Below are 11549 nucleotides of genomic sequence, written 5' to 3' on the forward strand. Positions count from 1 at the left end.
GCACCACGTACATATAGACGAGTTGTCCCACACTGTAAATAGTTTATTAACACATATGTAGATGGTACACAAACAAAAGCTATCTTTAAGCAAATTTACCTGTTAATTTGGCAAAAACATGCAAGATGATAACGGAGAAAATAAATCCAACGGCCAAAAACAAGACAACCAATGGATCAACACGTAAACCTTGAGCTTCATCAGTAAATAACTTCATCATTGTGGACGAGCTTCCACCAGCACCGGCAGACCTAGTACTCAATGGGGTAGCATTGGATGTCTGTGCTTTCTTGTCAGCTGTTGACTTTCTCTTTACAGCACTTCTCAAACCACCTGGGGCTTGATTTGATGAGGATGATGACTAATATGTTAGTATTGGTTGTTAAAAATAACGCATCATGTGCAAACATACCATTGATGGATGAAACTTTGTTGTTCGTATTCTACACGTAATCAATTTCCAATGATAATTTTTCGTTGTCTTTCAGTGTTTCTTTCTTCCACGCGTGTAACGCTACCAGGAATAACAAATTTTCAAAAGTTCTTTCCGATTCAACGAAAATAAAACCGAGAGTCTTTTAACTCTGGGGCACCCACACACCATGGATTTTAGAAACTTATCTGCTAATCAAATGGACAACATAGTACAGCGTCGTCCTTCCTTGTCATCCCTATCATCTGCCTCGGGATACTCCTCATCCTCGACGCCTTTCAATACAAAGAGCTATACTCCAAGTAACCTCATGAGTAAAGACTTGCAAAGTTCTTGGCTTAATCAACCGAGTTCCACCTCAATAGGCCCCTGGGTGGAACAACAACAACAGCAAACACTTGACGCTTTGGATAAGACGACTTTGGATAAACCAATTAATGATGAGACGAAACCTAATGATAATGAACCTCACGAAACCCACGACAATATCGACGACGACGAACTTATCCCCACTGCAATCGTTATTAAAAATATTCCATTTGCTATTAAGAAAGAGCAGTTGTTGGAAGTTATGACCAAACTAAATTTGCCCTTACCATATGCTTTCAACTACCATTTTGATAATGGGGTGTTTAGAGGCTTAGCGTTTGCCAATTTCACGTCCACAGATGAAACATCCCTTGTGGTGAACCAATTAAATGGGAGAGAAATAGGAGGTAGGAAGTTGAGAGTTGAATATAAAAAGATGCTACCAGCGCAAGAAAGAGAACGTATTGAGCGTGAAAAGAGAGAAAAGAGAGGTCAATTGGAAGAACAACATAGATCAACGTCCAATGCTTCCTTAGCGTCTTTGCTATCGCAAGCCTCCACAACTGCGGCAACCAAAAACCTCAGCGTGGCTGGAACTTCGACCTCACAAGAACGTATTTTTTTGAATTTGCCATTTGGTTGTTCACTGTTTAGTCCACCTGAGCTTAATTTTAATGATCCCGAAATTTTAGAGCTATACACACAATTGGTGCTTTACCGCGATGATGCATCCAAGACGGTGTTTGAATTGGCAATCTCGCCATTAAATTTAAACATTGCTCAAAGAAAGATTATATCATACGTTTGCAACTATCTAAATTTATTAGAATTGTTTGATAATGGCATGATTATAATTAGAAGAAAGCCCGGCCACATTTCAATTGCGCCTGGACAGACACGTCAGCAGCCACTTCATTCTGCCTCCATGATGAATCTCAACCAGTTGGCAAATCCTCCTGAGTTGTTACGATCACACTCGCAATCCGCGATACCGATGCCGAGGTTGAGACAACAAGCGTCCACTCCAACTCAGCAGCAGCCTCAAATTGTCTATCAACAGAGGCCATACACCCAACATGGGTATTACCAGCAATCACAGCAGCCACCACAATTGGCACAAAGTTTATCAGCAGGCAGTTCAGCTGCTGCATTGTTAAGGACGAATAATAACAGGTCATACGTCGATGTGAGGTCTACTCCACCATTAAACCAGCAAGAAAGCCATCCAATGTCGCAACAACAGCACCAATTCTTCCAACCAAACCCTGCTACTACTACAACAACCACTAATACCAATGCCGCTGCTACGAACACAAATAATGCTCCCTCACAACCTCAGACACCATCCAGTGGTTCTATCTGGGGCCCAAGATTTATATAGAGTCATAGTTAAGAAATATGTCAACAAATACCAAAAATATTATTAAGCTATTTCTATTTAAATCTCTCCAACAACGACTGGGCAGAGGCAGTATCTAAATAAACAACTCCGTTTTCAGTCGTAACGGCATTTCCTGATAATAACTGCTCCAAGGAAATAGTAGCGCCAGTTTCTGGTTCCTCTTCCTCGCCACCATCTTCAATCCGTCCACACCTCGGGTGTTCAGGTTTTAAAAAGGAGTCTCCGAAATCTTTGTCGCCTATTTTCTCGATAATCCTCTTTTTCCAGCCCTCGATACCTTCATCGTTGCGTAAAAGAGCCACTATGACAATGGACATATTATCACATCCTATACCGGAACCATCAGAAGTGGGTGAGCAACAAAGATCCATAATCTCCTCACAAATTTTCTCAAGGGTTTTCTCCTCGCGAATTGCTCTCCTTATAAAATCGATAACCTGTTGTGGGTGCATACAGTCCCAAATACCATCGCAAGCTAAAACAACAAATTCGTCCTGTTCCAAGTTTATTTGGTGGGTGATAACATCGGGATAACACGTGACAACTTGTTCTTCTGGAGGAAGGTCGACTGACTTTTTGAACTCAAAATCTGCAATGGATCGCGAAAGAGCTAAATTTCCATTGACTCTGTCTGCATCAACGTAACCTCCAGCAGCCATTATACGAGACTTTTCACCCTCCAAGGATGGTTTGTGGTCAAACGATAGGGCCTTAGCTACACCATCAATCGACATAATTGTACGCGAGTCTCCAGCATTACCACAATAGATACTTTTAGGTGTGATAAGTACGGTGGTAGCAGCACATCCACTGTCGTCATCACGCATGTATAGATCCTTCAATATTGCTTGGTCACAGTCTAAAAATCCTTGTTTCAATGCGTTGGTATAGTCTTTCCCTTGGTATTGTGATGTACTTCTAATCAATTTGTGTAAATGCTCGCCAGTGAATATAGCAGCCTTTTCTCCACCATGACCATCGTAGACACCAAAAAACGCGACATAATCAGCATTCTCCTTTTCCGCCTCATTGGCATCAGTTTTGACTCCATCAGTTTTGGCCGCCTCAGTTTTATCCTTTTCATCATGATCCCCCTCATCATTGTCTTCCTCACCCTTGTTGGTCTCATCATCAACAAATTTATTCAAGTCTAAAACTGTGGCATGGGCATCTTCCATATTGATTCTCCACCCTTGCATACTTGACAAACCATATGCCAAATATTTGTCTTGACCCTCTTCTGAGTGTTTCTCAGTAATTGGTTGTGATAGAATTTGTCCCATAGTGGATGGAATGAGACTAGGGTCGTTTAAATTGTGATTAGGTTAAAAAAAAGTAGAATTCGCTAGCTGCGATTGTAATATAATTTCTTAATCAGTTACTGGTGGGCGGAAACTTTGTCTCTCTGGTGTTCACAGTTTTTTTGTTGGTTGTTGTTTATAGAAAGGCGAAATTTTTCTGTCTGATGAATTTCTTTTTTTTTTCTTTTAACAAAAAATGATTCTTTTTTTTTATTTCTTCCGACTCTTAGCGCTTCTTCATCTCGTGAACTTTTCAAAACCTTTAAGGCGTGATAAGTACTAAACAGTTGTCCTCTATTACAACTCAATTTTTATACGAGATTTGTAGAATTTCGTAGAGTCAGTGAAAGGTGAGTCAGTTAACTAGACCAGTTTTAAGCAGATGGTTGTGCTAGGAAGCCACCTTAGGCAATGCCCTTTTGGGTCCATTTCGCAAGTCACGTGCTGCTTTAAAGCTCTTTTGTGGTACAACAAGCTAGTCTCTACGACTCATATAAACATTTAGGTCAGTTCATTAACTATACATTTTACTTCTGGAAATAGATGTGATATTTCACTGCCTTGTGAGGCCGATAACATGTCGCAACAAATACTCGTGTAGTTGTGATGCAGCTATCGCTTGCCAATATTGAAAAAGCTTCTCAACTTGTTTATCAAAATATCATCATCGTAATTATTGACCACAACCTTGCCATCTTTAACAACACCCTTTTCATGATCGTGATCTATTTCTAAAGATTGCACCGAATCCAATCTATGGTCTCTCAATAAGAACGTAATTAAAATCAATGGGAAACAAAGTACTAGCCCCGCAATACAAAGGTACCTCTGCACTTGCGCGTAAGCGGTAACCACAGCTATTCTAGCCGGTGAGCCCCATGTATTTTCAATAATGAATTCAAAGGGTGAGTTGTAAGCTGACAGTGCTAGCTCTGTAGCATTGGCAATGTTCATCTCTTGCATTTTATCCAAAATGACCACATGCATTCTGTTTGTCCAGATGGCTCCACTGATCGATGTACCCAATGAAGAGCCGATCCAATAACTTGCCAAATACACAGAAATTATGACACTCATGTACTCGTGGTTGGTTACTGTACTGATACTAACTTGGGTTGAGTAAGTGAAGAATCCTGCTCCAAAGCCCATCAAACATAACCCTCCAATGACACCGTCAAGATACTTTTGACTTTCAACACCGTCATTAGCACCACGGAAGTGAAACAAAATCCCCAAACTCACAGCCCAGCAGATACATCCAAAAATGATGAATCCTTTCAATCTTCTAACACGAACCACGACTAACCCCAAAATCGGCCCAACAATGACAGAGACAAATGAATATAAAGATGTTATTCTGGTTGCTGCCTTGACACTAGCATTCATACCAACAATGAGCACTGTGTACATGAAATCATTAGGCATGTACCAAATCCAATTGATAAAGATGGCAATCAACAAAGCTGCCCAGACCCCACGATCTTTCATCAATGGCAACGGCATGATTGGCGACCGTGCAAACTTTGCTTCCCATACAACGAAAATTGGAATAAACACAACACCAATAACTAAGGGGACAATTGTTGAGGCTCTTGCCCATTTCGAGCTGACGCCTCCAGCAAGTGTGAATGGTACCAAAATAAATCCTAAAATGATAATAACATGCAACAATCCAATAACATCCAAGTCCCAAAACAAATCCACTACTAATGCTTTCCAATAGGTGAGACTAGTCTTTGAGTGCTTTCTCTGGCTCTCATGCTCTCTTCTCAAAACTTGCCATTCTGGTGTCTTTCTGGCCTTGACATGCATATGTATAAAACAACAAAGTAAAGGAACAAAGCTGAGAGGGAAAATAAAGGCCCACATACCGATACCCCAGTTCCAAGAGTAATGGGCTAAAACTGATGAGACAACATCACCACTAACCCAAGTATTGATAATAAATGGCAACGCAGGAATGAAAGAACAAAGTAAACGCCAATTTAAATTTGAAAAATCAGCCAAAATAATTTGCAACATAATAACAATACCAGTGTATCCAATCTGGTAAATGACTGAGCCGCCTGCAAACCTATTGATATCGTAAGCTTGCGATTGGATGACTGTTCCCGTTGAATAAAACACTATCGCGAACAAGCACAATTCTAAACGACCAAACTTATCAGATAATCTTGCGTAAAATGGTTGAGCAGCTGCACTAATGACGGATTGCATAACGTTCACCGTTGTGAATAATGAATGTTGCAGGTATGATGAGGTAGCATAATATTGCAAATTACCACGGACAGTTGAGTCCAATCCATACCCATATGCAACCAAGAAGATGCAAAAAAAGAGCACTACTCTCAAAATGGGATTTTGATACTGCAATTGTAATAACTCAGCTCGCCTGATACCAATTGACTTGGTGGTTGTGTTTAATGCTTCCTTTTCCACATTGGATTGCGTTGTTATTTCACCCTCATCTCCAGAATAAGCCTTGCTATCCTTTTCAGTTTCTTCGTAACTCTCGACCTTCGTGGGCTCTGTGCGATCCATGTATGCTATATGAGTTGCTAGCTGCTTCTTTGTTCTCATATTTTCTGTCTTGGGTACTTTTAGGGGAAAGTCATCTCTTTATATACATGATAACCTGTACTGCTTTGTACTTTCATTATATTACCAAATGTATTCCAGCGTTAACGGATGCTTTTTGCATCGTGTAGGCTATATAACAATAATGCCGTATTGTTATCCTACATTATCGTGAGTGATTTCAAAAACAAGAAAAAAAAGGATAAAGGAAAACCCCGTAATGGATCAACTCGAACCAATCATCGAACCTATAATCCTTGCCCTTTAGGTTTGTACATCCTTCATCTGTGAGTTTTGCAGTATGACTTTTTTCTTGGTAAAAGCTTAAGGTATTAATCCCTTTCAAGAGTCTTCATTTCGAAATGACAAGAAAAATTTCATTTTGAAAAAACGTATGCTAACTAAATGTATGTCAAAAGCCTCTTTTCTCAGTTTTGTTATCTTTTTCATCTAGACGCCCTTCCAAAAGGAAATATGATGCTAGTCAAGAACTAAACAATTTATCAGACAGCACCTTGGCTCCACTCCTACTGAATCACATATCAGTAACTATGATTGGTAAAACCTTATCTAATTTACCTTGACTGCAACAACAAATAGACTACAATTTATTTGAATCGTATTTAGCCACTTTGTGAATCTAGCTTGGCTCGTATTTCAAACCCAATGTATCTAAAGTAAAATGAAAGTGAGAAATTATTTTCTGCTTAAAGAGACAAATTAAATGAGCTGGCCATAATCCTGAAAAGGTGCTATTGTTCTTAAAACTAAGTTTATGAAATATTTCTTGTCTTTGGTTAGTCAAACCAATCCTATTGTTTTCGTGTGACTCTGTGTCGTTTGGACGTAATTGGTTACAAAATGGGCATAAGACAAGAAATTTTTGCAATGAATAATAAATTATGAATTAATGGGTCCTCCATTTGCAAGGAACAATAGTTTTTATTCTTCCTGCCTTGCATAGCAAACCAGTTCCGCCTATATAGACCGAAGTCGGATACAGGTTTATTTGTAACCGCTTTTTTTTTTTTCTTTTTACATGTATTATTTTTTGGTTCATTGTATGCCTACTATGTGAGAGAAATTTTGCAAAGAAACTTCAAACTCTCCTAGACTCAACATTAAGGTAAATATTTTATCACAAAGGTGCTCTTCGTATATGTAGTTGCTTTGGTTTTAGCCCTTCAAAAACCGTTCCATTGAATATAATTATGGCCAATTTTGTGGCGGTGTGTTTTGTAACTATATTCCTGATTTGACCTCACCTGTTTAAAAATTGGTATTTCCGCAATCTACTACTACACCAAATTTGAGCCTACAATCTAAATTACATTTCTTTCGTCTATTACGTACACAAATATACTATACTGGCTTACCGCCAATAAATTCACTCCATCTTTGAACTTCTTCCGGAACAATAACACTTTCAGGGACTTCATCAAACTTGCTCTTATTTCCAATTTTGGCCCTCAAACAAGAAGCAAATAATTGTGATGTGTTTGGTTCATTAAACAATGGAATGGCGAAATCAATGGCGTTTCTTCTCATTACATAATCTTCATCTAACAAGTCCTCCGCTCTAGATTTGGCCAAATTAAATACACCGCCAATGTTTTTGTCTTGGAAAATTTCACGCAAAGCACGTTTGTCAGTTTTTGGGAAATCAATGACTCCAACAGATTCGGAAATATATTTAGATAGGTAATCAGCTGCTGATTGATTAGCTGTGTAAAAGTTGTATCCCAATCCTGACAACTCCTTGGCAACATTTCCGAGCTTGTCGTTGGACAAATCCCCGCCAAACAATATACCTTGTCCAGGCAAGGGTACATGGAAGTTCATCGTTGATTGCATACTAGTCCAGTAAGCTTCGAGCAAGTCCCTACCAAAACATGCAACCTCACCAGTAGATGCCATTTCAACACCTAAGAATGGATCTGCCCCGGCTAATCTGGTGAATGAGAATTGGGGCACCTTGGTTGCAACACGATCATACTTTTGTTCCATAAGGTTGACTGGTTTTGGTACACCTTCTTTTATAAGAGCTTTAACAGCAACATCAATAAAGTTAATACCAAGGACCTTGGAAACAAATGGGAAAGAACGGGATGCACGAATATTACACTCAATAACCTTTAGCTGGCAAGTCTCGTCATTGAGCGTTCCATTTTGATCGTTCTTGATAATTTGCATATTGAATGGTCCTGTAATCTTCCATGCTTCGGCAACTTTATCAGCAATAGTTTTCAAACGGTTCAACAAGACAGGTGACAAGTTTTGTGGTGGCAAAACTAAAGTTGCATCTCCAGAGTGAACACCTGCGTTTTCAACGTGCTCGGAAACTGCATGAACCAAGACCTCACCTTCATTTGCTACGGCATCAATGTCAATTTCTTGTGCTCCTTCAATAAATTTAGATATAACAACAGGATGGTCCCTTGACACCTTCGAAGCATTGGACAATTTTGCATCCAACTCATTTTTACTGTTGATGACCGACATGGCAGCTCCAGACAAAACATAGGACGGACGAACAAGGACAGGGTATCCTACTTCATCAGCAAAGCTTTCGGCCTCTTCAATCGAAGTCAATTCTTTCCATGCTGGTTGATCAACTCCAATAGAATCAAGAATTTGGGAGAACTTGTGACGATCTTCAGCCTTGTCAATGTCTTCTGGATTAGTTCCGAGAACATTGCAACCAGTATTTTGTAATGTCAAAGCAATATTTTGAGGTAATTGACCACCGACTGATACTACAACACCTGCAGAATGCTCCAATTCGTAGATGTCCAATACTCTTTCCAACGACAACTCTTCAAAGTATAATCTGTCAACTTCGTCAAAATCAGTAGACACAGTTTCCGGATTATAGTTGATCATGATTGTCTTTTTACCACTTTCTCTCAAGGCACGGGCAGTAGATACTGCACACCAATCGAATTCAACAGAGGAACCAATTCTGTACACACCAGAGCCCAAAACCAATGTTCCTTTATCATTGAAATCGATATCTGAGCTAGTAGCATTATAGGTAGTGTACAAGTAGTTTGTATTTGCAGGAAATTCGGCAGCCAATGTATCAATCTTTTTCACAAATGGAATAATGCCAAACTCCTTCCTTACTCTTCTAACATCTAACTCCTGGGCACCAACACAAAGACCGATCTGTTTATCCGAAAATCCTAACTTCTTAGCACGACGCATTAAGTCACTATTAATATTGGACAATTCGCCTGCAGACTCCAATTCACGATACATATTGACAATGTTCATCAATTTATACAAGAACCATTTGTCAATCTTGGTCAAATCATGGACCTTATCAACCGAGTAGTTCTCATGCAACAAAGCTTGTCCAACAGCTAACCACCTTCTATCGGTAGGATTTTGCAAAGTTTCATCTAAATTCTCAAAATGGTCTCCTTGGAAACCGATGTAGGAAGGATCGATTTGTCTAATTGCTTTTTGGAAAGACTCTTCAAAGTTTCTACCAATGGCCATGACCTCTCCCACTGACTTCATTGCCGATCCAATGTCACGTTTAACATGTTGAAACTTGGACAAGTCCCAACGTGGGATCTTGGTGACGATGTAATCCAAAGAAGGTTCGAAATTAGCAGACGTGGTTTTGGTTACAGGGTTTGGCAACTCGGGTAAGGTGTGGCCTAGGGCGATCTTAGCAGCTGTGTAAGCCAATGGATAACCAGTAGCTTTCGATGCCAATGCTGAAGAACGTGATAAACGAGCATTCACTTCAATAACTCTAAAGTCCAAGCCATCGGGTTGTAACGCATACTGAACATTACATTCACCAACAACACCCAAGTGTCTAATAATCTTGATCGCGGCAGTTCTCAACATGTGGTATTCTTCATCACTCAAAGTTTGTGATGGGGCGACAACTATGGAATCACCAGTGTGAATACCCAATGGATCGAAATTCTCCATATTACAAACAGTGATACAATTTCCAACACGGTCACGAACAACTTCATATTCCACTTCTTTCCAGCCTTTCAACGACTTTTCGACCAAAATTTGTGGAGCCAAGGAAAGCGACTGTGCTGCTAAATTTCTCAATTCGTCTTTATTAGCGGCAAACCCAGAACCGAGGCCACCTAATGAGTAAGCTGATCTAACAATAATTGGGTATCCAACAGTATCAGCTGCTTTTAAAGCATCATCAACTGTCTCGACGGCAATAGATTCAGCAATTGGTATGTCTATTTCCTTCAATGCTTGAGCGAATAAATCACGGTCCTCGGAGGTTTCCAATGTCTTTATGGGTGTACCCAAAACCTTGACGCCATACCTATCGAAAACACCCATCTTGTCCAACTTAACCCCCACGTTCAATCCAGTTTGACCACCGAAAGTTAACAAAATACCGTCGGGCCTTTCTCTTTCAATAATGTATGTTATATATTCAGGAGTGACTGGTAGGTAGTAAATTTCATCAGCTAATGCATGAGAAGTCTGATTCGTAGCGATATTTGGATTTATTAGAATAGATTGTTTGTTAGCCTCCTTCAATGCTTTAATGGCTTGAGACCCAGAATAGTCAAACTCACCAGCTTGGCCAATGGATAAACCACCGGATCCAATAACAAGCACTTTCGATACATCAACTAGCTTGTGTGCATGTTCATCTTTAAATTTCTTCAACAAGTCACCACCGGCGTATTTCAATGCCTCTTCATTTATCGAGGGGATTGTCTTATTTTCGTACGCAGTAGTGTCAGCGCTTGTGGCGAACTTGAACTTTTGTAGCGTTATAGATGCCCTCGGTAAAAGCTTGAGTTTGGTTGATAACAGCTTGAAATTGTTTCTCAACAACATGTTCGAGTGATTTAAAAAGAATTGGTTGCTGAGATTGCCGATGACCTTGATGAAAGAAAAAGGAAAAGGAAAAGGAAAAGAAAAAGGAAAGGGAAAAAGAGTATGAAACTTATAATAGAAAAATTTTTCATAATGAGTCAACAGAGATTTATAGGACAAAAAATTTTTCTTTTGGGTATGAAAAATTAGCCGCGATGTAAAATCAATTTAAATTAGAGAAAGATAAAATGTTGAGAATAGGTACACTACCTTCTTAGGCTATTCCCCCAGAAATATCTAGACAGTGTAGATTTCCAATTGTTAAAAAAAAAAGAACTATAGTCATCCCTTGAATATTGTAATAATTAATACATATACCTGACGCAAGCTCCAATGTGATTAAAGTGTATAGCTCTGTTCCGTACAAACCCATCCGGCAACCTCTTCTAAACAAAAGGTGATGTCACCGTGTCACAAAACAACTAAGCGGCTACCAATTTTGATCAACATATATGCCTCTGCAGTGTCACGAAGATCAGGAATACTGCAAATCAACCCCTAAGCTTCAAACCATCAGCAGCAAAACTATCTGTCAATAGTAGGTTTCTACGCAAAGTAGGATTAACGATGTCCATGCTTATATATCTACATATGTGTTAATAAACTATTTACAGTGTGGGACAACTCGTCTATATGTACGTGGTGC

General features: G+C 39.5%; 5 protein-coding genes across 5 annotated transcripts; 1 reads left to right on the forward strand and 4 right to left on the reverse strand. All coding sequences in view use genetic code 12, as the record gives it.

The window, feature by feature from the left end:
* Positions 1–85: 85 nt before the first annotated feature.
* On the reverse strand, positions 86–415 carry CANMA_001384 (Arf family guanine nucleotide exchange factor; the record flags this gene model as incomplete). Its single annotated transcript, XM_051813347.1, has 2 exons — positions 86–361; positions 413–415. 2 exons carry the CDS (start codon positions 413–415, stop codon positions 86–88), a joined length of 279 nt encoding a protein of 92 aa, XP_051672992.1.
* A 187-nt stretch (positions 416–602) lies between these two features.
* Positions 603–2123, forward strand: PIN4 (Pin4p; the record flags this gene model as incomplete). Its single annotated transcript, XM_051813348.1, has 1 exon — positions 603–2123. One exon carries the CDS (start codon positions 603–605, stop codon positions 2121–2123), a length of 1521 nt encoding a protein of 506 aa, XP_051672993.1.
* Positions 2124–2176: 53 nt separating this feature from the next.
* Positions 2177–3427, reverse strand: PTC2 (type 2C protein phosphatase; the record flags this gene model as incomplete). Its single annotated transcript, XM_051813349.1, has 1 exon — positions 2177–3427. The coding sequence occupies one exon, from the start codon at positions 3425–3427 to the stop codon at positions 2177–2179; it is 1251 nt and encodes a 416-aa protein (XP_051672994.1).
* A 630-nt stretch (positions 3428–4057) lies between these two features.
* On the reverse strand, positions 4058–5986 carry CANMA_001387 (uncharacterized protein; the record flags this gene model as incomplete). Its single annotated transcript, XM_051813350.1, has 1 exon — positions 4058–5986. The coding sequence occupies one exon, from the start codon at positions 5984–5986 to the stop codon at positions 4058–4060; it is 1929 nt and encodes a 642-aa protein (XP_051672995.1).
* Positions 5987–7384: 1398 nt separating this feature from the next.
* CPA2 (carbamoyl-phosphate synthase (glutamine-hydrolyzing)) lies at positions 7385–10864 on the reverse strand (the record flags this gene model as incomplete). Its single annotated transcript, XM_051813351.1, has 1 exon — positions 7385–10864. The coding sequence occupies one exon, from the start codon at positions 10862–10864 to the stop codon at positions 7385–7387; it is 3480 nt and encodes a 1159-aa protein (XP_051672996.1).
* Between the last annotated feature and the right edge of the window lie 685 nt (positions 10865–11549).

Source organism: Candida margitis (genome assembly GCF_024628925.1).
Source record: "Candida margitis strain CBS 14175 chromosome Unknown scaffold112, whole genome shotgun sequence".
NCBI lineage: Eukaryota > Fungi > Ascomycota > Pichiomycetes > Serinales > Debaryomycetaceae > Lodderomyces > Lodderomyces margitis.